At 45.3% G+C, this 25,977-nt stretch overlaps 2 protein-coding genes and 2 long non-coding RNA genes across 7 annotated transcripts; 2 read left to right on the top strand and 2 right to left on the bottom strand.

Moving 5' to 3' along the window:
- Positions 1–387: 387 nt before the first annotated feature.
- On the bottom strand, positions 388–2,280 carry LOC115577626 (uncharacterized). Of its 2 annotated transcripts, none has more exons than XR_003983236.1 (3): positions 2,229–2,280; positions 585–654; positions 388–485 (listed from the first exon to the last, which is right to left on the bottom strand). It is a non-coding gene; the product is annotated as an uncharacterized LOC115577626 (long non-coding RNA). The 2 variants fall into 2 exon arrangements; XR_003983235.1 differs by lacking the exon at positions 2,229–2,280 and adding an exon at positions 1,243–1,795.
- Positions 2,281–4,013: 1,733 nt separating this feature from the next.
- LOC115577634 (uncharacterized) lies at positions 4,014–8,546 on the bottom strand. Its single transcript, XR_003983237.1, has 3 exons — positions 8,353–8,546; positions 4,302–5,534; positions 4,014–4,171 (listed from the first exon to the last, which is right to left on the bottom strand). It is a non-coding gene; the product is annotated as an uncharacterized LOC115577634 (long non-coding RNA).
- A 158-nt stretch (positions 8,547–8,704) lies between these two features.
- On the top strand, positions 8,705–23,810 carry LOC115577631 (zinc finger protein 708-like). Of its 3 annotated transcripts, none has more exons than XM_030410527.1 (4): positions 8,705–8,766; positions 15,706–15,809; positions 16,448–16,627; positions 18,921–23,810. In XM_030410527.1, the coding sequence occupies exons 2-4, from the start codon at positions 15,761–15,763 to the stop codon at positions 20,972–20,974; spliced, it is 2,283 nt and encodes a 760-aa protein (XP_030266387.1). In that variant the 5' UTR covers positions 8,705–8,766; positions 15,706–15,760; the 3' UTR covers positions 20,975–23,810. The 3 variants fall into 3 exon arrangements, with proteins under 3 accessions (XP_030266387.1, XP_030266385.1, XP_030266386.1); XM_030410525.1 differs by having other exon boundaries at positions 8,718–8,843; XM_030410526.1 differs by having other exon boundaries at positions 8,741–8,864.
- Positions 8,799–14,322, top strand: LOC115577633 (zinc finger protein 41-like). Its single transcript, XM_030410530.1, has 2 exons — positions 8,799–8,982; positions 12,635–14,322. Exons 1-2 carry the CDS (start codon positions 8,934–8,936, stop codon positions 13,489–13,491), a joined length of 906 nt encoding a protein of 301 aa, XP_030266390.1. The 5' UTR covers positions 8,799–8,933; the 3' UTR covers positions 13,492–14,322.
- Positions 23,811–25,977: the final 2,167 nt, after the last annotated feature.

Raw genomic sequence — 25,977 nt, 5'->3', positions numbered from 1 at the left:
TGTTGTGAAAGAGACTCCTGACGTGATCATTCAATGTGCACGCAGCTTTCCTCCCCCTCTCCACTAAATCCTGCGCCACGATTGGCTGCAGCTGTCCCTAATTGATTAATTAGTTCAGAGCAGTCAAGCAGAGAAAAAAGGCAACGGAGAAGCGAGGAGAAATGAAGCGTTCGGAGTTATAGGTAAGAATAAACTACAAGTAGCCACTGTTTGCCAGTTTATTCAGTTACGTTCCGGTTGCTTTTGACCTGTGAGTGCCCCTTATGGAAAAGTAGGGGGGGGCTGCATGCACAGCGAATGATCACCATAGCAGTCTCCTCTACATATATGTATGTGTATGTCGATATATATATCTCACACACAAAATGTTTTCAATGTATATCAGTTACCTGCACTTGGTTCTGTGCGGTCAAGAACCAGGGATGCCTCTTCGTAACTTGTTTTGCATGCTGCGGGCCAGGGGTGCTGAGCAGACAATGGTGAGACTAAAAAAAGACATAATGCGTTTTGGTTTTTTTCAAGCAGTCATAATAAACAAATGTCCCTAACAAGTGATATCATCTTGCATATATTTGGGAACCTACAGTAGGAGCACTTTGTTGTGGAGCATCAGTGATGCTGCAGGCCAGGAGTACTGAGTGGACCACAGTGAGACTGGAAGCATAATAAGGTGGGTCAGGCATAATAAATCATACTAGATGGGTATTACCTTACTAAACATAACTACTGCTGTTAGTCATATTATCTGATATACCTGTATGCAGTGCTGTACAACAGCTGTGCCATAACTTCTGCTTTTATAAATGTTATACATGTTCAGTTTTTGTCATTTTTTGTATCTCAACAATTGTTGCTTATATTTTTCCTTTCTAGTATTTTAATGGAGATGGCAAAATATCAGGAACACTGATGAATATAATGCACCCAGCACAGCAGCATCCACTATGAATCCCGTAATAAACAGTAACCAGAATGATCACCTTTTTGACAATGTCAGCTAAAACTAGAAATATATAAGTTTGATAAATGAAGAATGTATGGCAGAGCAACTGAAATGGATTGTCTTAGTAACTGTAATGAATATGTAGTTGATTCATGATTTAGGTAATTATATGGCATTGATGCTGCACATCAGAAGAACTTAAGAGTAAGGACTAAATATCTTATAGCTCAGGAGTGATGATGACAAGGATGTTTACATGTCTCTTAAAGATTTGTAGTTGGTGAAACAGTGATGTTTACCAGACACATGTGGGTGGAGGGTTAGTGATGTAGCAGGGGCTGGTAGTTGGTGGAGCAGGGATATTCTCTGGATGCAGGTAGGTGGAGGGTTAGTGATGTAGCAGGGGCTGGTAGTTGGTGGAGCAGGGATATTCTCTGGATACAGGTAGGTGGAGGGTTAATGATGCAGGACTTCCAGGAACCTTGGAAGTCCTGCAAGGCCTTGTAGCCAGAGGAACCAGCAGCAAACCGAAGTGTTAACGCCTTCTTGACAGTATCATTGCTCCATTTCATCCCTCTTGTGGTGAGTCTGCCCAATGCTCCAATTTGATCTTTTGTAAAAATGTTCTTTAAGTTTTTGTCCCTAATTTTCATTGTCCTCTTCAGAACTGCGTTTTCCTTCTTTACTTTTCTAAGTGCTGCCCTGGTTTTTTAAATGAGATTTTCTTGTCTTTTCAATTGTTGTAGGAGCTTTGATTCTGTCGTTGGTGGCTTCCTGCTCTGCTGACTGGCTGTGAGCTCTCCCTGTCTCTCCTCATCTGCTATGTCCTCTCTTTCTTCTATCTCACTTTCCCTTCTCTCAATCTGCTCACCCTTTCTTTCCTCAGTCTTGGAAACTGGTGTAAGTAAAAGACATGTCACTGCTTATTTTTAAATATTAAAATAATATTGTGTCATTTAATGCGAAACTCTTGCTTAAATGCAACCAAGGCTTTTTTGTGAGTGTATATGAGCCAAACCTTAGTGTAAAAGCATAATTATGACAAAAGAGGCACTTTTAAGATTGACCGTATTTTGTTTTCAGCTCGAACTCATTTTCAATGGGAGTGCTACGGGCACTTTTACGATCAAAATCATCAAAATCTCTATTTTTAAAACCGTAAGAAGGCTCTACACAACATGAAACTTTGCTGGTAGTATCACCAGGGTCTCTACACATGAACTCCAGCATTGCGAACATTGTATGTGTACACAGAGTTTACTAAAAATGTTTTTGAACAACTCACCTTAGCAGTAGCTTGTTCTGCTAGCCATCGTCATGGCAACCCAGAAGTGTCGATCCCCGAGTACGTCTGGGCTGCCATGACGACGGCTAGCAGAACAAGCTACTGCTAAGGTGAGTTGTTCAAAAACATTTTTAGCAACATTCTTTTAGTAAACTCTGTGTACACAAACAATGTTCTCAATGCTGGAGTTCATGTGTAGAGACCCTGGTGATACTACCAGCAAAGTTTCATGTTGTGTTTTTAAAAATAGCGATTTTGATGCTCGTGTGAAAGTGCCCGTAGCACTCCCATTGAAAATGAGTTTGAGCCGAAAACAAAGATATGGTCAATCTTAAAAGTGCCTCTTTTGTCGTAATTATGCTTTTACACGAAGGTTTGACTTGCATAGATTCACAAAAAAAGCCTAGGTTGCATTTTAGCGAGAGTTTCTCTTTAAATAAGAAATATTGGTATAATTATCAAGATTTCATATACATTATACCTGTGTCACTTTTAATACAATAGCTGTGATCTGCAGCTAAGGACCCTGTCTTTGCCGGTGAAGGGGGGCATCGTGGAGTAGGGGTCCTCCTCTTCCTGACTACTGGCCGATGCACAAAGACGGTGGGTATCGCATCTTCTCTCAGCCAGTCTTGCCATTGCTGGTCTTCACAAACTGGTCAGCCTCAAAATGTGCCTGCAGAGTGACTTTACCTTAGTTTTCACACTCAACAATTCACTTTTATCTACCTCATGGACATGTCTGGCATATATCCCATAGTGATTGAATACACACTATCAGATGGCACATTACACTTAGTAGATATGATTAAAATCTTTGCACATATAAAACACATCCAGTTCCTGAGGCAACTTGACAAAATGTTACACATCAGTGGCTGATTATACTTAATTAACCATGAGCAGCAAAAGCGGTTGATGATTAGAAAATGTGAATCTCCGTACCTGAAAGTGATACTTTTTTGTGGGGTTGTATGAAATCCCTCTGCCTTGTATTTCCTGCACTAGACGGCACTCAGCGCTCTTCCAGGTTGCAGGAGGAGGCAGAGTGCAGACACAGAAGCAGAGAGATGATAAAGTGGGACTTCTTTTAGGATCTAAAATATTTTTTGTTGTAGTTGCTGTGCTCAGCTGTGTATCACTTTCTGCCCTTGTCCAGCACTGTCCTGAAGAACCTTCAGCTGTTCTTGGGTTGCCCGATGTTCAGCTTCCTGGTTTGGGTCTTGTTTCAAAGATGGCCGTTAAGTGTTTACGTGTTGTTTTTTTCCTGTCATTTTCTTTTTCTTTTCTTTTTTTTCACCCCTTAACTTCCCTTGGTTTTTGCATTGTTTTTCCTGTTCAGTGTTCTGTTTTTAATGAAAAACATCTTAAACTTCCCAGTGGTGTGGTATTTGAAAGTGTGTAAATGCATTGTTTGAATATGATTACCTCACATATTTTTTTGTTGGTAACATCTTTGTAGGTGGTTAAATGGCTCCTTCCGACTTTAACCACCCATGCTTTTCTCCTGTCTCCGTCTCTGGGGAAGCCGTACATGCACACCTTTCTCTGAGCGAGTGGAGCATCCTCATGCAGCACAGCACAACATGGTGAAGACTGTCAAGGACTACATAGTGGAAAGGACACAAACAGCTCGACATGCTGATCTGTTTGACTTCTTTAGATACTGTTTTTAAGGAATTCATTGTGGTATTAAGTGCTTTGGGAAAAACAAGACTGATTTATTGTGCATCACTGAGTAGAGTAAGTTTGGGATAAGTAGGAATAGTTAACAAATAGTGATAGAATTCAGTTTATTTGCAGTGAATTCAAATCAAAGTGTAATTTATTTGCCATGGATTTCCTATTAGAACACAGTTATCATCATAATGTTGTTGCGAGTCCAGACTTAATGTGCAGTCAATGGGCAGATCATTGTTAGTCACCTGTCTCCTCACTCAAGTCTGAAAGTAAGAAAAAAGAGAAAATATTACGATTTTCAACGAGATGTACAGGTTTAGTAAACTTAACTGAGTTAAAAGAAATTACCACAAGCATTTAAATGTTGCAAAGCATTTATTGAGCATTATTTACCGATCGTTGTGGTTTTCCTAGTGTTTTCAATTGCCCGCCAAGCACTTCCGGGAACTTTTGGAGGCTACATGTACCACGTGATCCGCCAGCGTTTTGAACTTCCGTTGTCGCCACTCTCTCTCTGTAGGACTCTAGTTCTTGCCGGCAGAAACACACGAACGCCATGTGTGATGTGTTACAGCAGTAACATGCTCTGACTCCACTTCTTCATTCATCAGCTTGAAGAATAACAAGTCAGACCAGATGTTTAAATAGAGATGCAGCTAACATGATATAGAATTCAAATGATGGCACTAAATATAATACTTGTATGGAAACCAGCACATACAGGAATCAAAGGAGATGAATTAGCTGACAAATGTGCGAAGGACGCTACAAAAAGGAATCCTACTGACATCACAGTTCCTTTGAGTAAACGGAAATGAAAACTACAATCAAGTATAAAGTGAAAGAAAGCAGTGGGAAGAAGAGAGAACAGGAAGGTGGTTCTACAGAATTCAAAGAAAAGAGAACCCTGGGAGAACCGGAGAGAGGAACAATAATATCCAGGCTACATTATTCAAAATAGGAAAACACAAGTCGAGAAGATGTGAGTTCTGTAATCAAAGAGAAACTTTAGAGCATGTTATGCTTTACTGTCCAAAATATGATGCTGAGAGAAGAGAACTGATATTCAGTCTTAAAGAAATGAAGTTGAATTATGATTGACGGGATCTTTTACAAAGAGTTCTGTTGAGTGTTATCCTTTCTTGTGTCAGTATCTTAGGAGAACAAACCTGATAGAGAGAATATAATGTTGATATTATTATTTATTTATTTCTTTTCTTTTCTTTCATTTATTAATAGAATTCAGGAATGTATAAAGTGCCAATCCACTCCACACCAGGAGGTGGCGGTAATGCACCAAAATGATGTTTGTTAACCGCAATAAATCATCAAGAAGAAGAAGAAGAAGCAGAAGAAGAAGAAGAAGAAGAAGAAGAAGAAGAAGAAGCAGAAGAAGAAGAAGAAGAAGAAGCAGAAGAAGAAGAAGAAGAAGAAGAAGAAGAAGAAGACTGCTGTGTCCCAGTTCAGGCTCTGACTCCCCCTTGTCTCCCTGAAGGAGGGTCCTTCTGTGGCCCTGCAGGCCGTCAGCTGTTGTTAATTGGACGGTCTACCCTTTAGAGCATTTCCTGGTTGCGTCACCAGGTGTTCCCGCTCCTACCCGTACGTCACCATTTCTGCAGCCCAGGTCTGCGAAAGTGACAAGAAGAGTAAAGTTTGACTGTCAGATCTGTTCGAGCTTCAGGAATTCCTGATTTCCTTTTTAATCCTCGTGCTTGTGGAGGAAGAGGAGAAGCAGCTCTGGTTTATCTCCAGCTGAGAGGACCGTGGAGAGGGAAACCTGTTATTGATCCCACAGTAATGTTATCAATATTATCATTATTAGCTAGCTAACAGTTTGGGCTCATTAACATACAGATACATTACGTTAATGCTGACATGTAAACTGCTGATCACCACATATGGTTTTATTTAAATTTAAAGGCATTATTCCTATTTAAAATGTTTGGTAGATAGTTTTGTTTGTTGTAATGATTTATTATTATTAATTTTATTATTGTTATTATTATTATTATTATTATTATTATTAATAATAATAATAAATTATAATTCTTGCTTCTTTCTTAAAACATTCTTAGTGACATGGCAGCCGTGGATGGAGTCAGAACTGCAGACCCAGTTGATGGAGGATGTGGTGGACAGAGGAGACTGGACCCCCAAACACCCTGAGTACCGACCCAGATGATGTCCCACTGACACCATCCAGCCCAGCAGCACATCAGCCTGTTACTGTACATCATCTCTAACTGTTTTAATATTGTTTTCAATAATAATTGTTTTTGTTAATAGTTAATAATAATCTGTAAATAGTTATTTATGCTGTAATTTTGTAAACAGTTGTAAATGTTAAGACCTTAATAATAAAAGAAAACATTCAATCCCTTTTCATGAATTATATAAATTAACAATTATGAACAAATAATTTAAAAAGAACCCTTACATTAACTAAATAAAAACAGCTATAATGTAAGGATGTCCTCTGGAGCAGAGAAGAGCCTCTCCATCCTCTCTGCAGCCTCATGTCCTCCTTCATCCTCCCTCCTCCTCCTCCTTCATCCTCCCTCCTCCTCTTCCTCCTCCCTCCTCATCCTCCCTCCTCCTCCCTCCTCCTCATCCTCCCTCCTCCTCTTCCTCCTCATCCTCCCTCCTCCTCCTCCTCCTCCTCCTCCTCCCTCCTCCTCATCCTCCCTCCTCCTTCATCCTCCCTCCTCCTCCTCCTCCTCCCTCCTCCTCATCCTCCCTCCTCCTCATCCTCCCTCCTCCTCCTCCTCCTCCCTCCTCCTCATCCTCCCTCCTCCCTCCTCCTCCTCCTCCCTCCTCCTTCATCCTCCCTCCTCCTCCTCCTCCTCATCCTCCCTCCTCCTCCTCCTCCTCCTCATCCTCCCTCCTCCTCATCCTCCCTCCTCCTCCTCCTCCTCCCTCCTCCTCCTCTTCCTCCTCCTCCTCCCTCCTCCTCTTCCTCCTCATCCTCCCTCCTCCTCCCTCCTCCTCCTCCTCCCTCCTCCTCCTCCCTCCTCCTCCTCCTCCTCCCCTCCTCCTCCTCATCCTCCCTCCTCCCTCCTCCTCATCCTCCCTCCTCCTCCCTCCTCCTCCTCCTCCTCCTCCTCCCTCCTCCTCATCCTCCCTCCTCCCTCCTCCTCCTCCTCCTCCTCCCTCCTCCTCCTCCTCATCCTCCCTCCTCCTCCTCCTCCTCCTCCTCCTCCTCCTCATCCTCCCTCCTCCTCCTCCTCCTCCTCCTCCTCCTCCTCCTCCTCCTCCTCCTCATCCTCCTCCTCCTCATCCTCCCTCCTCCTCATCCTCCCTCCTCCTCCTCCTCCTCCCTCCTCCTCCTCTTCCTCCTCCTCCTCCTCCTCCCTCCTCCTCTTCCTCCTCATCCTCCCTCCTCCTCCTCCTCCTCCTCCCTCCTCCCTCCTCCCCTCCTCCTCCTCCTCCTCCTCCTCCTCCTCCTCCTCCCTCCTCCTCCCTCCTCCTCCTCCTCCTCCTCCCTCCTCCCTCCTCCCTCCTCCTCCTCCTCCTCCCTCCTCCTCCTCATCCTCCCTCCTCCCTCCTCCTCCTCCTCCTCCTCCCTCCTCCTCCTCCTCCTCCTCCTCCCTCCTCCTCCTCCTCCCTCCTCCTCCTCCTCCTCCTCCTCCTCCTCCTCCTCCTCCTCCTCCTCCTCCTCCTCCTCCTCCTCCTCCTCCTCCTCCTCCTCCCTCCTCCTCCTCCTCCTCCTCCTCCTCCTCCTCCTCCTCATCCTCCCTCCTCCTCCTCCTCCTCCTCCTCCTCCTCCTCCCTCCTCCTCCTCCTCCTCCTCCTCCTCCTCCTCCTCCTCCTCCTCCTCCTCCTCCTCCTCCTCATCCTCCTCCTCCTCCTCCTCCTCCTCCTCCTCCTCCTCCTCCTCCTCCTCCTCCTCCTCCTCCTCCTCCTCCTCCTCCTCCTCCTCCTCCTCCTCCTCCTCCTCCTCCTCCTCCTCCTCCTCCTCCTCCTCCTCCTCCTCCTCCTCCTCCTCCTCATCCTCCCTCCTCCTCCTCCTCCTCCCTCCTCCTCCTCCTCCCTCCTCCTCATCCTCCTCTCTGTTTGCTCCCTAAAACACAATAAAATGTAAAAGATTTTCTGTGTTATGTCAACAGACAAAAGAGTTCTAATACAGCAAAAAGCAGCTCTTTATTCAAGCGTTTAACTAGACTTTACAGTGTTACAGTCTGAAATAAAGCAGGGATCACAGCCTGATCTGAATCTGTTCATCTTGGTCCATTTATGTAAAACAAGTCTCTAACATCTCCACAGTCACAATAAGATATAAGATACAAGTCAACCTCTGAACGTCTAACGTTTGAAAGTGAAGTTTTAAGGTTTTACTTCCAAAAGCATCAAGCTGAGCATTACCAACGTGTTTTACCTTGAAGTTTAACATATCTGCCGTTGGATGTTCAGAGGAGTAAAAACCGAGTATAGACCCAATACTTACATTTAAATACGAGATCTGCGTCACTTTAGGTTATTTATTTATCTCTTCTCTTCGGACGCGCAATGAATCTTGGGATATGTGAGACCACGAAGGGTAGAAGCGGTGCACGCTCCAAAAACAGGTAAAGCAGGAGAACACCTGCGGGTTCATCATGAGAACACTTTGAACGGGGACGCACTTCGCGCGGCGTTGTGACGTAATTGCACTACAAATGCGCACTCGAAGTGTGCAGACCCTGAACACAGCTGACGTGTAGGTCAGCAGCGTCGACGCAGAGCTGTGAGCCGTTAGCCGTGAGCCGTTAGCTGTGAGCCGTTAGCTGTGAGCCGCTAGCCGTGAGCTACGAGCCGTTAGCTGTGAGCTGTGAGCTGTGAGCAGTTAGCTGTGAGCCGTTAGCTATGAGCTGTGAGCAGTTAGCTGTGAGCAGTTAGCTGTGAGCCGTTAGCTGTGAGCAGTTAGCTGTGAGCCGTTAGCTGTGAGCCGTTAGCTGTGAGCCGTTAGCTACGAGCCGTTAGCTACGAGCCGTTAGCTGTGAGCTGAAGCTACAACAGGACACCGTCAGGCTGAGTGTAAACAGACAGATGGAGCCGCACCGTCAGCTGATGGAGGGACCGGAGCTGAGAACTACAGGTTTGTTTCTGCTGCTGCACACTTACTCACAGCTAATCATGCTAAGCTAACGTTAGCAGTTAGCTGCAGGTAGCTGGTTTCAGTCAGAGGATTCAGTTTGTTGTTCCGTTATAGAAAACTCTGAACTTGATATTAAACAATTCGGACAGTCTTGTACCGACTGTGTGACGTCACACAACAATGTAAGTTTAATATTTACAAACATCTGAGTTTCAAAGTGACGTCAGAACAAGTCAACAGACTAGATTCAAATGTTTGTTTACAGTAACTTCCGGTGAGAAACTGCGTCACGCCCAGCTTCCATTCTGTCCACTGTGCTAACTGCTAGCATGCTAATCAGTCCACAATGTAACGCGAGTAACGAGTTACATTTACTCTGTTACATGATCCTGAGTACATGTAATGGAGTAATACATGTATTCGGTCCATCATGTAAATGTGACGAGGCTGGAACATTTACAAGAAGACCCGAAGACACAAGAACCTGTCAGAACCAGTTCATCACAACGGTCAGAACGTCCCTCCGGACTCAGCAGCTCACTAAACGGAGCCATGTTCTGATTGAGTCTGGGGACTTCCTGTTCCTCCCACGGCTGTGGTTCTGTGGCTGTTTGGTTATTGTATATATATATTAGGGCTGGGAGATTATGCTAAAAATAATAATCACGATTATTTTGATTGATATTGAAATCACGATTAATAAACACGATTATTCACTGATTTCAAAAAAAGGATTTATTGAGCCACCAAAACTCAACTTTAAAAATAACTTTTAGAAAAACAACCAGATAGATTAGTAACAAGTAAAAAGTAAATGATAATAATATTTGTATGTTTGCGTGATGGCAACACGTGCCGCTTGTCCAAAGTGTTGACCAGTGTGTTGAAGCCTGGGTTGCTAACTGTACTGATAGGACACATGTCCTCAGCTAGCATGAATGTCACAGCCTCCGTTATCTCTCGCTGTCGCCGGGAGCCGGTGGGAGATGGAGCGGCATTGTAAAGAGTGTCGTCAGTGGAGGACTGTGTTGCGGTGGCTGTGGCTGAAGTTGGCGCTCTTGCACTTTTTTGGGTCTTTTGCTCCTTCAGTACTTTGTCATAGACCACTTTATGGTTAAATAAATGTGTCGTGTTGCCCTGGGCTGCAGACACGACGGTGTGACAGACTTTGCAAACCATCTCCTTCTGCTCCACGTCCGATGATTTGAAGCCAAAATGTCTCCAAAGACCGAAGTTGTCCTACCTTTCTTTTCAACTAAAGGCTCAGGCTGCTTTTCTGCCATGTTGTCAATCTCTCGTTCCACAATTGATCCACATTAACACACTCACTGCTGCAGCTGCAGGCGACACAGGTGCGTTCACTGTGCTTTTACAGCGCAGTAATTTGCATACACGACGCGCGGCGGCACGTTAATCGTTTTTCTTCAATAACAGTGTTTTTCATGATCGTGAGAAGCCAAAATCGAAATCGCGATCAAAATTCGATTAATCGCCCAGCCCTAATATATATGTATGTGAGTGTGTGTGTGTGTGTGTGTATATGTGTGTATATATATATATATATATATATTACATTACATGTTGAGTTCAGTTTCGGCCTTTATATTTGGTAAAGGGTCGTTCTTCCTCGGTAATGAAAAGGTGTTGACCTCAGATATTAACTCACCTGGTCAGCTCTGATTAACGGCCTCCTGCCTTCTAACTGCAGCTGACAGTGGAGTGTACAGGTTATATGTTATTCCTACTAACTACATACTATCACTGTTTGACCAGTGTGTTGTGTTTTAACTGTGTAGTGCAGCGTTACCTGCACATCTCGTGCTCCCCGCATGTTGCAGCTATCACCTGCAGAAGGTGCAGTTGATGGAATTCGTCTCTCTGAGACTTGAAGTCGTCACATTCACGCAGCCGTTCTTCATGAAAACAGTATTTCTGCCCGTTCTCGCCACACGTGTGTCTTCAGACTCTTCCTCTGAGTTTGGATCTGACTCTGGCACACTGCTCGGCTTATCAAAAGAGTTCGTTTCACCTGTTGGCTGAAAGTGAAACCTTCTCCTTCTGTGCTTGGAACAACTTTCGGACCCTCCCCCTCCTCACATCAGCCACTCACAGCGCCCCTCTCTTACACTGACCCGCCACCTGTGAGTCCAGATTCCAGATTCTCTGATTGGCAGCTTCCACGTCCTGCTGAAACACACTAGAGCTGTCCCAAACGATTAATCTAGCGATTATTTTTTCGCTTCGTCGACTAATCTAACGATTAATTTAACGTTACATGACCAAACAAAAGTAACGTAGTAACTGTAACTGTCGTTGGTAACTTATATGAGGAAAAAAATACAGCAGTTGTAGGCGGAGCAGCGTCTGTCCTCCCGCCTGTCCTACCGACTCTTCGTCACATTTTTGCCCGAAAAAACAGCGTCTGTCACCGGCAAAAACCTTTAACTCACTCAAGTGGTTGTGTTGATGGAAATCACTGCGATGGTCAGACTTCAGTGAACTTTCCCCCAGAAAACAGCCTCCGTCCCTGCAAGTGACAGAGTCACGCAGCGACCTGTTTACTGATGGCGATTATGTAATAATGTAATTTAGCGTGACAAATGTAACTCTTTCACCTTCCAGGATGTTTAGGGGGCCGGGTTCTCAATCACTACACATTATAAACGGTCCACGGGTTCAGATTGACAGGGGGGACACCTGGGAAACACCCGACGTCATCATCATGACGTGTACCGTCACGTCTCTGTAGGAGCGGCAGCGCAGCTTTCTGTGTGAATTACACGGCGGTTCGTCTTTATTCCAGCGGTGCTTCGCTCTGTGTGAATGACCAACGGCGGAGAATTGATGAACCGCCGCTGCGGCGTTAATGCAGCGTCTCTGTGTGAGAGGGGCTATTCTCAGCCTCCGCAGGTACTACCACTTCCTGTTTGGGACGACGCATTGACGCAAATTATTCATGTCGACGAATTTATGTCGTCGACTACGTCGATGCGTCTTCCCAGCCCTAAAACACACACGGCAGATTGACTGACTGGTGGCCGTCTGGATCGCTGACTCAACACTCAGAACTTTCTCTTCTCTTTACTTTGAAGTTACTCAAGTAACTTTTTTAGTGAGTACTTTTTCAAGTACTTACTTTGATGGTTACTTTTACTTCTACTTGAGTAAATGTGAAATATATTAACGTGTGCGTGTGTGTGTGTGCATGCGTGTGTGCGTGTGTGTGTGTGTGTGCGTGCGTGTGTGTGCGTGTGTGTGTGCGTGTGTGTGTGCGTGTGTGTGTGTGTGTGCGTGCATGCGTGTGTGTGTGCGTGTGTGTGCGTGCGTGTGTGTGTGTGTGCGTGCGTGCGCGTGCGTGCGCGTGCGTGCGTGTGCGTGCGTGTGTGTGTGTGTGCGCGTGTGTGTGCATGTGCGTGTGTGTGCGTGTGCATGCGTGCGCGTGCGTGCGTGTGTGTGCATGTGCATGCGTGCGTGTGTGTGTGCGTGTGTGCGTGCGCGTGCGTGCGTGCGTGTGCGTGCGTGCGTGTGTGTGTGTGCGTGTGTGTGTGTGTGTGTGTGCGTGTGTGTGTGTGCGTGCGTGTGTGTGTGTGTGCATGTGCATGCGTGTGCGTGTGTGTGTGTGTGCGTGTGTGTGCGTGCGTGTGTGTGTCAGCTCTGCCTCCAGGTGTGCGGCTGGTGGTCGTCGGTGAGGAGCAGCCACACATCAAGGAGGAAGAGGAGGAGACCGACATCTCTGAGTTCTCCGTCACTGCCGTCACTGTGAAGAGTGAAGATGAAGATGATGAAGCGTTTGATCAGAGGCCACCTGAGGACAGCAGAAGGGACTGCGGAGGACCAACACCAGGACCAGGACCAGCACCAGATGGACCTGAGACTGGAGACTCTTCTGAGACTGACATCAGTGATGATGATGATGATGATGAAGGTCAGAGAGGTGGAGCAGGCGTGCAGGCGGTGTCAGAAGAGAAGGGTCACGAGTGTTCAGTGTGCAGGAAGAGCTTCTCTGAGAAGTCGTACCTGCAGAGACACATGAGGACTCACACAGGTGAGAGGCCGTTCAGCTGCTCGCTGTGTGCGCAGAGGTTCAATCAGAAAGCTCACCTGAGGAGTCACCTGAAGACGCACACAGGAGAGAAACCCTTCAGCTGCTCTCTGTGTGGCAAACGCTTTGCCGAGAACTCGTATCTGCTGCGACACCTGAGGAGCCATGCGGGAGTGAAACCGTTCAGCTGCCCCGAGTGCAGCAAGATGTTCGCGAGCAGAACCAACCTGAGAAACCACATGAAGACCCATCAGAACCGCCTCAGCTGTCCACTCTGTCACCTGAGCTTCACCCGACACCAGCAGCTCCGCAAACATCAGTGTGTCGAAGCAAACTCAACCAGGAACAGAGTCCTGATGCCCCGCCCCCGCAGCGACGAGTTGGTGCTGTTGGTTAGCGTACCTGTGGGACAGGTGATCAGCCTGAGGCCCGCCACGACTGAGCAGCACAAAGAGACTCCGAGCTGACGCAGACGTCTCCTCTTCTTCTGTCGTCACGGTTCACACTTCAATGTTACCTTATGATCAGAACAGTTTACAGTCCACAGTCTGTCCTCCAGGAGATGTTCAGAGACTTCTTCTGCTAAAAGTACTGATCCAGCTTGTGTACTCCAGTAAAGTAATAGATTACAGGCTCTGACATGTACTCAGAGTATCAGAGTAAAAAGTCTCCCTCTGAAGGACATTTGTGGTCAAAGCTAACTGAAGCTCACGTCATATTAACAGAATTCAAAGACTATTAAAGTTAAAGGTAGAATCAGTAGGATTTGTCCCAGCTGTTCCTGAACGCACCACAAAGACAGTTGATTGTTGAGTCTCATTCCCAGGACGTCAAATAGACACATGTTGGGTTGGTAAAGCGTCCCGAGCAGCAACAAAGAGAGAAAATCAGAAACTCTCTGCAGATACGAGACACTAACACGCCTTTTCTCCACATTCCAGTCTCCCTCTCTGTCTGTTTACGCCTTCTTACGGCTTTTACGTCTTTGTCTCGTCTCGCTGCGTCTGCCGGGCGTGCTGTGCTCTGATTGGTCCACATCAGTCTGCTGATGCTGGGAAATAACAAGAATCCAGAATTCACCTCAGATGCATCAAACTAAAGTAACGAGGCTGTTCTGAAGCTGTGAGGAGGAGAAAGTTCACATGTAGAGAGGAGAAGTCACACAGATACTCAGAGTACACACACAGGAAACATGTACTGAAGGAGAGTAACTGAGTATTTGTACTCTGTTACTTCCTCCTGTATTTTAATCACAGCTCACATGACGACTGTGTGAATAAAGTTCTTTATGAACGAGACTCTTGTTTATTTTCATGATGACGACTCCATCTTACGGATCAAAGTGTGTGTGTGTGTGAGTGTGTGTGTGTGTGTGTGTGTGAGTGTGTGTGTGTGTGTGAGTGTGTGTGTGTGTGTGTGTGTGTGTGAGTGTGTGTGGACAGAGAAGAAACGTTGATAAAAGTTTAAATCCTGTCGTTCTGGAACGTTTGTTTGTTGAAGAGCTTCAGGTTGATGAAGTTCATCTGTTCTGATTCTGTGTGTGATGTAACATTTCATGTTGAGTCCAGTCTGAGCAGAACATCTGATCAATACTGTCGCCTGCTTTCAACTGATCTTAAATATCAGCTGATTAACTTTTTACAGCAGCAGTAAAGTGACGTCATGTGCCGGTGTAGCAGAACCACCAGAGGGCAGCACGTGAACAAGTCAGTAAACAGGATGTTGTGGTCATTCTTTCAAATTAAAAGTGTTTTCAATAAATGAACTTCATCTGAGGTTTTACACACTAAGTTTCTCATTGTTTTGACACGTTTAGATTTTTATTTTGATGCAATTCAATAAAATCAATCAGCTGATTGTAAAATCATCACATGATCAAACAGGTTCTGCTGACTCATCAATAATAAAGACACTTTGGTCCGTTCAGATTCTGAAGACTCACTCAAGGTCAATTTAGTCCTTTTTAGATGTAATGTGTCGGAACAGAACAATAAGTCCAGTGAAGTCCCAGAGGACCGCCAGAGTCCAGTCGAGGTTCTGCTCCACCCTACTGCTCTCCGTCCACTCACCGTTACAGTCCTCGGTCTCAGAATGTCTATCTGGATCAGAGTTCCTGGCTGGTTCTGGTCCTGCACAGTCCTCTCCATCAGCTTCTGTCTCCATCTGTGAGGACAGAGGTTTCTCCTCATCATCATCTTCACTCTTCACAGGGACAGCAGTGAAGGTGAACCTGGTGACATCAGCCTCCTCCTGATTGGTCCAGAGTTCCTCCTGTTCCTCTTTAATGTGTGGGGGTTCTGGTTCTTCCCGGTCCAGACTGGAGTTGCACTCCTGTTGCTGAGGGGGAACTTCTGACATCTGCTGGACTTCTGCAGGAAACAGAAACACGACTGATCATCGACCCTCAAAACTTATTCCATACAAACTCATCAGAACAACAGCAATAAAAAGGTTCTGCATCTTAACAGAACCTAGAACCTCTAACCAGACCGAGACCCGAGCTCTTCCTGCACTTTGTCTTTTCACAATATGAGCACACGTTGTGTTTTATTTATTTATAACAGAAGCTTCAGTCACATCGACTCCAAATATTGATGTTGATATCAGAAACTCTAGTGTGATCACATCTGACTTTTATTCTGAAAGCTGCCCCCGGAAGTGACGGCGTGTAGGTAAGCAGCTAGCTGTGAGCTGAAGCTACATCAGGACACCGTCAGGCTGAGTGTAAACAGACAGATGGAGCCGCACCGTCAGCTGATGGAGGGACCGGAGCTGAGAACTACAGGTTTGTTTCTGCTGCTGCACACTTACTCACAGCTAATCATGCTAAGCTAACGTTAGCAGTGCCTCAGTCATAGCTTCACTCTCTGAGAAGTCACGATGCTAACGTTAGCTTAGCACATTTCCCTGTCAGCTCACCTTTGACCTAAATGCGTTACCATGGCAACGAGTCCGTAGTGATGGAAAATGAATGAGCTGATAATCAATCAATAAAGCATCTCTGTGATCAATGATAACCAGTAATCAATACGTGCTGCTCGTCTTTAATCACGTTTGATTTGATCGATTAAAAATAAAATATCTTCAGTTTTGGACTTTTAGTCGATATAAAACTTCACAGAAATTAAGCAATATAATAATAACAACAACAACAATAATAATATGATAACAATAATAGAAAATAATAATAATAACAACAACAACAATAATAATATGATAACAATAATAGAAAATAATAACAATAACAACAATAGTAATAGTAATATAACAATAACATAATAATAAAGCATATCAACAATAATATAACAATAACAATAATAATGATAACAATAACATAAGAATAACACATATTAATAATAATATAATAATTATGCTAATTATTATATAATTATGATATTTGTTTGTGTCTTCTGCTCTCTGCAGACATCCATCAGCTGTTGGAGAGTAAAGATAAGGTTCTCCATGTACAGTGGAACCCCAGTCTGGACCAGGAGAACCTAGAACTTCCACACATTAAAAAGGAACAGGAGGAACTGTGGGCCGATCAGGAGGATGCTGATATCAGTCCTGTCCCTGTGAGGAGTGAAGATGACAAAGGTTCAGGTGGGAACAGCATGGCATGTTTATTTCACGTGTTCTGTGAAGAACAGGGGAGAATAGAGTGATGAGAACCCGGTGTTTGAGGATGACTGAGTAGTCAGGAATTTGTTTCACACTAAAAGTTAAACTTCAGAGAACTTTGTCATCCATGTGTATGTTTTTTTAGGGCTGTCAAAATTGCTCCAAAATGACGTTTGAATATTCGCTCTAAATAAAAACACATAGGTTCGAACCATTCGAATATCTATATTTGCGCATTATGTCAATAACAGGAGGACAAACTAATACAACGAGACATAACTACTTGTATCTGTATTTTCGGGATACGGTACCTTGGTTCCAGTTCTCAACAAAACCCTCTGAAGCCCGATACGATACTGACTGGCCTCATGTCCTGCATTAATGCAGGATCAGCAGTAATGGCGCTGTGCGACTCCTGTGACCCGTCCCTGACCCGTCCACGCAGTGCGCCCCCTCGCAAAGCAGCCGCTGATGTGGTTTTTTTCACAGTCGAATATTAATTTTCACAATTAACAACACAGAATTTCTCCACTACCTCCGGTACTTTGGAAATGTCACATTCACTGTGGGGACGGTTGTGGCGTTGTCCCAGTGGATCTCAGGTGGTTATGACGGTCCTTGCAGAGGTTCTATAGGTTCTTTCAGTCGATCTACATAGTCTTGCTTTAATAGATTCTAGAGGTTCTTTAGGTTGTGTGTGTGGTCATTAAGGAGGTTTAAACAGTGCTCCAGGGGTCTTTTGAGAGGTACTACTGCTTCTTCAGTGGTATAATGTTTCTTTAGGAGGGTCTGGTGTTCCTATAGGAGGTTCTCCTCTCCCTCAGTTAGGTATAGTTCTTTTAAGAGGTCCGAGTGTTCCCTTAGAAGGTCCTGGTCTTCATTAATTAGGTAAAGAGTTTCTTTAATAGGTTCTGGTGTTCCAGTGGTTCGAGTGGTCCTTAAGGATGTTCTAGTGTTCTTTAGTAGGTACAGCATATCTTCAAGAGGTTCTAGTCTTTTGTTTAGTGGTTCCAGTGTTCCTTTAGAAGGTTGTAGAGCTTCTATAGGAAGTTCTCAAGGAGGTTCTAGTGTTCCCACAGGGGGTTCTAGTAGGGCTGGGCGATTATGCTAAAAATAATAATCACTTTTATTTTGATTGATATTGAAATCACGATTAATAAACACGATTATTCACTGATTTCAAAAAAGGATTTATTGAGCCACCAAAACTCAACTTTAAAAATAACTTTTAGAAAAACAACCAGATAGATTAGTAACAAGTAAAAAGTAAATGATAATAATATTTGTATGTTTGCGTGATGGCAACACGTGCCGCTTGTCCAAAGTGTTGACCAGTGTGTTGAAGCCTGGGTTGCTAACTGTACTGATAGGGCACATGTCCTCAGCTAGCATGAATGTCACAGCCTCCGTTATCTCTCGCTGTCGCCGGGAGCCGGTGGGAGATGGAGCGGCATTGTAAAGAGTGTCGTCAGTGGAGGACTGTGTTGCGGTGGCTGTGGCTGAAGTTGGCGCTCTTGCACTTTTTTGGCCCTTTTGCTCCTTCAGTACTTTGTCATAGACCACTTTATGGTTAAATAAATGTGTGGTGTTGCCCTGGGGTGCAGACACGACGGTGTGACAGACTTTGCAAACCATCTCCTTCTGCTCCACGTCCGACGATTTGAAGCCAAAATGTCTCCAAAGACCGAAGTTGTCCTACCTTTCTTTTTAACTAAAGGCTCAGGCTGCTTTTCTGCCATGTTGTCAATCTCTCGTTCCACAATTGATCCACATTAACACACTCACTGCTGCAGCTGCAGGCGACACAGGTGCGTTCACTGTGCTTTTACAGCGCAGTAATTTGCATACACGACGCGCGGCGGCACGTTAATCGTTTTTCTTCGATTACAGTGTTTTCATGATCGTGAGAAGCCAAAATCGAAATCGCGATCAAAATTCGATTAATCGCCCAGCCCTAGGTTCTAGTCTTCCTTTAAGAAGTTCTGGTTTTCCTTTAAGAGGTTTTAGCTTCCTTACTAGGTAAAGTGTTTCTTAAGGAAGTTCTAGTGTTCCCTTAGAAGGTTCTCCTGTCCCTCAGTTACGTGTAGTGTTTTTTTGAGGAAGTTCTAGTGGCTTTTTAATTATTTTAAGGGTTCTTGATCACCTGTTGCAGACTTGACTGGACTTTGCTATCCCCCAACGCTAAACGAGGGAACATCTTATATGCGAATGGTTCTCCACCGGGTTGACAATCTGACTGAAATATAAAATCTTTTCTTCTCTTTGCCTCCTGCAGACATCCAGCAGCTGTTGGTGAATAAAGAAATGGTTCTCCACGAAGAGTGGAACCCCAGTCTGGACCACGAGGACACAGAAACTCTACACATTAAAGAGGAACAGGAGGAACTCTGGAGTCAGTCAAGGCCAATCTGGAATTTAAATCAACAATTAGAACCTGACACTGAAAACAAGACTTCAGAATGTTCAGAACTGAAGACGGAAGTCAGTGACGATGATTGGATGGAGAACAGAGAACCTCAGTTGGTTCCGAACTCCCTGAATATCATTGAGGTTCCTGTCAGTGGTGTAAGGAGTAGAACAGGTAAGAAGACGTACAGCTGCTCAGAGTGTGGGAAGATCTTTGGCCGCAGTCCTCACCTGAAGATCCACATGAGGACTCACACTGGAGAGAAACCCTACAGCTGCTCCTTCTGTTCTAAAAGCTTCACTCAGAAGGTGAACTTGACGTATCACATGTCCGTCCACACCGGGGAGAAACGCTTCCGCTGTCGGTTCTGTGACGACAGATTCACCTGGTACACTCAGCTGAAGAGTCATCAGTGCATCCGTGAGGCGTCTAATCAGAGTCGAGCTGAGGACAACAGAGAAACGGAGACCGAAGAGAAGTCCTTCAGCTGCTCAGAGTGCGGGAAAATATTCAGCCGCAAAGACAACCTGAACATCCACCTGAGGATCCACACCGGAGAGAGACCATTCAGCTGCTACGTCTGCGGGAAGAGCTTCAAACATGGAGGACACCTGACCCAACACATGTCCGTCCACAACAAGGAGAACAGGTTCAGTTGCAGTGTCTGTCACGGGAGATTCACCTGGCTCTACCAGCTCAAGAGACACACCTGTGGAGGTGAGTCCTCACTGCTGTGCACCAATCATACCCCTCCTGTCCCTGTGAGGAGTGCAGATGATGATGAAGAGAAACCTCAGTCCTCACAGAAGGAGACAGAAGCTGATGGAGAGGACTTTGGAGGATTAGAACCAGCCAGAAACTCTGATCCAGATAGACATCTTCAACCTGAGACGGGTGACTCTTCTGGATTTTACGCTGATGATGATTGGACTGAGGCTAGAGGACCCGAGACAGGCTTAAACCCTCTGAGGGTCTCTGATGGTGAAACAGGAAGTAACAGCAGCAGGAAGTCATTCAGCTGCTCTGACTGTGGGAAGGTGTTTGGTCGAAAGGAACATCTGCAGACTCATGTGAGGATCCACACCGGAGAGAGACCTTTCAGCTGCCCAGAGTGTGGGAAAACCTTCGGCTGTAAGAGGTCGCTGTTGGGTCACATGACCAGTCACAGCGGAGAGAAACCCTTCAGCTGCTCTCAGTGCGGGAAGAGGTTTGGCCGGATGGTCAACCTGAAGACACACGAGAGGCTTCACACGGGTGAGCGTCCGTTCAGCTGCCCGTTCTGTGGGAAGGGTTTCACTCAGAAGGTCCACATGACTCAGCACATGGCCGTCCACACTGGAGAGAAACAGTTCAGCTGTAGCGTCTGCGACAAGAAGTTCACCTGGCTGTCTGGCTTCAGACGACACAAGTGTGGCAGCGAGCAGTCGGAACTGGACGACAGTCAGACAGAGGAGAACCCAGAGGTGGAACCAGGAGGGAAACCGTTCCGCTGTCGTCAGTGTGGGAACAGATTCAACCACAAACACAACCTGAAGGCTCACATGAGGATTCACACTGGAGAGAAACCCTTCAGCTGTGCCATCTGTGGGAAAGGCTTCACAGCGAGTGGAGCTCTGAAAAAACACTTGAGGACTCACTCAGGTGAGAAACCATTCAGCTGCTCCGTGTGCGGCCTCAGATTCACTCAGGGAGGAAATCTGAAGAGACACATGATGCAGCACACGGGACAGGCACCAGAGAAACCATTCAGCTGCTCCGCGTGCGGGAAGAGATTCACACAGGTGTCCAACATGAAGCGTCACATGACGCAGCACGCCGCCGGTCAAAGTGCACCACCACAGGAAATAGGAACCGAAGCTGTGATTGGTTTGGATCTGAAGGAGGAGTCGGCCGCAGAGCCACAGAGTGTACACGGCCACTGACAGCTGACCAGACTTATATTTACTATATATTTAATATATGTGAGCATATATCTTTAATATTTTAAAATATATAATAATATTATTTAAAATACTGTTGGTGTCTGACGTAGAGTCTTTGACGTTCATGGTAAAGCAGATTCACCGTGACACGACTCACCAAGTCGCTCAGACCCATTCTGAAACCGTCAGTTGGTTCTGATGTGACCTGAGGGGACGGTGTTTCGTCTCCATGGCAACAACTCTGTGCGTCTGTGACTGTCAGAGAGAACGGATCTGTCACTTTCAAAACATCCAGTTGGAACAAATTTGAAGTGACACGCAATGTTCTGAATGCCTATCTGAATGTGCTCATGTATAAATCTGGCAGTCTTGTCGGTGATGGAGTTCTGACGAGCTGCTGCAGCTGAGCCTGATGGATGATGGTTTCACTCTTGCTGTTGCTCCGGCAGCTCCGCTCGTCTGCGGTGCTTCGGCCTCTGCTGCCTCGTGTGTGTGACTTTTTGAAGGGCAGTTGTGTTTTTTCCAAACAGGAGGGCAGTTTATCATGTTTTAACCAGCCAAGGGGGCAGTTTAGTGGGTTTTTTTAAACTTTATTTTTAAATGCAAAGTTTTAAAGTTTTACAAAGACAAACAAAACATATAAATCAAACAAACAATCCTGAACTTTCAGGTCACCGGGGGAAATAAAATATATTGTTCCAGAAAGAAAAGAAACACACAATAGTATTGCTCCGGGTAATAAAGCTAGCCGGCCAGGGAAGGGAGTCTCTCCAGGACACGTCCATCAAAACATCAGTCACAGCGCTGAGGATAAACAAAATGAAAAAGAAAGGAACTGCTTATTCTGTTTTCTCATTTCCATACAAGAGCCATTTCAACCAATACTTCTGGGCTTTATTAGGGTTCAATCTCAGAGAAAAAGTCAACATCTCCATTTCACAGTGGCTGACCACTCTCCCACCCTCTTGGCTCTCTGTTCAGCCATTTCCTTGTTATTGATTTCTTGCTGGCTGTCAGTTATATCTTAAGAAGATACTTATCCTGGGAATTGAGATCAACTGGTAGATTACACAAATATACAGTCTGAAAATTATACTCAATGTCAAAACCAATAATTGAATTTATTTCTTCAACTACAAATAGCCAGTACGGCTGAATGACTGGAAACACCAAAAGATGTGACAGTGGTCAGCCATCACATTAGTACATTGTCTCCAGCAACGTCCAGATTCTGTTCTGCCGCTCTGTAGATATTTTCTTCTTGGGGTGATAAAAAAAATAATATTCTTCCATGCGAACTCCCTCCATTGTCCTGAACTGGTGGTGGAGGAGTTTATTTCACCCACGTTCAGCCAATCGTCCTCTGTCAAAGTTATATTTGCTTCCCTCTCCCAGTTACATTTGACATATGATGTTGAACTTTTTTTGTAAAGTTGCAGGCATAAGTATATTATAGAGACCACTTTCCTTTGGATTTTACATTTATACGCATCAATTAGAATGTCAATGAGGTCCAAGTCACCATTGAAATGATGCCTAAGCTGCAAATATCTGTAGAAATCTTTTTTGTCTAAATCATGGTTTTCCTGTAATTGTTGAAAAGTGTCCAGGCCAGTATCAGATGAAATTACACAATATGAAGTAATGCCTTTTCGTGTCAGTTCCTTAAATCACATATCAAGCTGTGCCGGTCTGAAATCCCTATCATGTTCAACCCACCTTAATACCCGTGCTTTCCTCTCCAAGTGTGAATTACAAACCTCTTTGAACCAGATATTAAGGGGGATTTTGGTGAGGCCACGTAGTTTACATGAGTATGTGGTCTTGAGGGTTTTGTCACCCAGCAGAGGTTGAAGAGGGATATCAAGCTGGTTCAACTCTAGTTCCTTCCATTTTGCATTGTAATCCTCTTTACACCAGTAGACTACATACTGCAGTTGTGCTGCTTTGTAGTAGTGACATCCCTCCTTTATCTCTTGGCAGGTATAATGTTTTATAGCGTATCCTTGATAGTCCGATTCCATTCATTGAACTGTTTAGTTGGTACTTCCACAGGCAGCGATTGAAAAAGGAACAACAGTTGAGGTAGAATAATCATCTTTATAGTTTCTATTTGGCTGTCCAGATCAATTGTCAGAGGAATCCATCTGTCCAAGTCGTTTTTAATTTTGTTTGTGATAATACCATAATTTACATCATGTATGTCTTCAAAAGTCTTGGGGATATTAACACCTGGATATTTCATAGTTCTAGTTTTCCATTTAAATTTAAAGGTTTTACGTATATTTTCCTGAGGTAAATAATTAAAAGAGAGAGTTTGAGTTTTCTCTGTGTTCAGTTTGTATCCTGAATAGAAACCATATTGGTCAAGGCGGGACATTAGCTTAGGGAGACTGGAATCGGGGTCAGACAGAGCCACCAGAATATCGTCCGCATATAAACACGTCTTATATTCTCTTCCCTTAAATTAAATTCCCATCATTTCCGGGTCTTCCCTGTTTTTCTGTGGCTCTATAAATAGAGCAAACAGGACGGGGCTCAGTGGGCAGCCCTGCCGGCATCCTCGCTCCAAAGAAATTGTGCCTGAAAGACCAGCACTTATTTTAATCCGGGCCACTGGTGAATGATATATGGATTTAAGACATCTTATAACTGTATCATTAAAGCCAAAGCGCTGTAGAACCAAATATAAAAATTCCAAAATCTTTTTCTGCATCAAAGCTAACTGCTAAGGACTTTGTGTTACTCCTGCTCACAGTATCTATCAAGTTCATTGCTTGCCTGACATTGTCTTGTGTGTGTCTATTTTTAATAAATCGCGTCTGGTCCGTTTCAATCAGTTCAGGGATAATATTTTCTAGTCTACTAACTATGATTGAGGTGAATAATCCTCGACGCACTCTTGAAGTTGTCGTATTTTCTCCCGGAAGGCTTCGACATGCTGTTTGGACCCGTCGACAGCACTTTCCAGTGTGGCAACCCGCTCTTCCGCCTCATCCATGCGGGAGTTTAGCATGCTAATCTTCCCCTCAGTTTCATCCACAGTAGCCTTAATTTCCTTTGTATCCTGCTCGATGTTCCGTATGGACATACGGATTGCTCTTATCTCTCTGGCGAGGAAGCTCAGCGAGGCGTCTCAGCAGCTGCACTTGATGTAGCTGGCATGTCGTCTGAAGGCCTGCTAACGAAAGCGTCCATTTTCTTGCTAGCTCTCACCGACCGTGAAACCGTGGTGAATCTTTGAGGCGCTGAAGCTTCTGGAGTTCTCGACTAGACATTTGTATCTTGCTCTCGAAGAGAAGAAAATGTTTCCCCATTACTGAGCCACTATATATTGTGTGAAATAATGGGGATAATTATCGATAGTTGTGTCTTTTGTGTCAGGTCTTACAGAGCAACTCTCTACGCCACCACCTCTGTCGAGAGCCCACGTGACCCCCTGTATAGTGCCTCTTTACATCAGACACAAATATGACAATAACAAAGATGTCGAGTCTCAACTGTGCACATAAACTACACAGAGCTGAAGCCCCGCCCCTTCTGGTTCCCCTCATGGAGTTTATTGATCAAAACTTTGTGTAGTGACTGAAGAGAGACAGATAAAGAATTGTTCCTGTTTGTGTCATCAATCACACACACAATGCCACCGCACTAGTCACATACAAGGTCAGCATGGAAAGTGTACGGAGCAACTCCATCGTTTCACTGAAAGTCCCTTTCAGTCGTCGTAGTAACGAAGATAAATTGGCAATGAAACAATTAGGACTTCCCAGATCAAACAAGCTTCTACCGAGGGGGGAAATCAGATAACCGGTATGAGCGGGAAACCTGGCTGGCAGGCTGTGAAGCAGCTAACGTGTTATTCTGCTCCACCTGCACACTGTTTCACCCTGACGGCAGCACGGCAGACGCCACCACACGGACGACTACAGGAGTCACACACCTGCATTATCTTTCTGAACAGGGGAAGAAACACGAGTCCTTTAAGACCCACATGGACAGCTGTCTGAAGCTTTCTGCGTTTGGGCGGGTGAACATCACAACGCAGCTGGATGAGAGCTACAGGCTAGCGGTTGGTCGTCACTACGATGAGGTGAGCAAGAACCGACACATCCTCGCCCGCCTCATCCACTGTGACAAGTTCTGTGGAGTGTTTGAGTTCGCTTCGTGAGGCAAAGATGCCAGGCGTTTTTGGTGGCTTGGTTGACTTGGTGGCATCGCTGGATGAGGCGTTTGAGGAGCATTCTGCACAGTCTTGACCTCAAAGACTGCAGAGTGAGCTCCAGGAAAGCATGCTAGCAGTCATCAGGGGTCATATCACGGAGGAGGTAAAGATACATCGACTCAAACCATGCAGGAGCGTGTCTTTGACTTTCTGCCTGTTATGGATGCAGCATCTGAGTGGACTGCTAGCGAGCTTCTGGACAGACTGAACGGTATTTTTCCAAAGGTGACAGAGAGAAACTCATTGTGTCAGCATATGATGGAGCCGGTGTGATGAGGGGAGAGCAGCTGGTGTGCAGCAGAAGGTGTGTGTGCATTTCAAAAATGCCCATTATGTGCATTGCTATGCACAGCAGCTGAATCTGGTCCTGCAGCAGGACGCTTCTCACGTCCCAGCAGGGAGAGTTTTCTTTTCGGACCTGTGCGGTATCGCCACTTTTTTTACCCGTTCACCAAAACGCACCAGCATGCTCGACCAGATGGTTGAAAGAAGGCTGCCAAGAGCTTCATCCACAAGATGGAACGTCTACAGCAGGATCGGCAACACTGCACGAGAACCTTGATGACCTCATCAGTGTTCTGATCCATCAGAACATCGGGTTGATTGGACAGCACCACAGTGAGGGAGGATGCTGCAGGATGAAGTGTTCCATCAGATCAGGCGTCACGTTGACGTGCTGCACCAGCAGCTGCAGCAGAAGAACACTGATGCCGTCTGCATCCAGCAGCTGCAGCAGAAGAACACTGATGCAGTCTGCATCCAGCAGCTGCAGCAGAAG

The sequence above is a fragment of the Sparus aurata genome, unplaced genomic scaffold (assembly GCF_900880675.1).
Source record: "Sparus aurata unplaced genomic scaffold, fSpaAur1.1, whole genome shotgun sequence".
Lineage (NCBI taxonomy): Eukaryota > Metazoa > Chordata > Actinopteri > Spariformes > Sparidae > Sparus > Sparus aurata.
The sequence above is the reverse complement of the archived record's forward strand: the minus strand, read 5'-3'. Positions and strand labels throughout refer to the sequence as shown.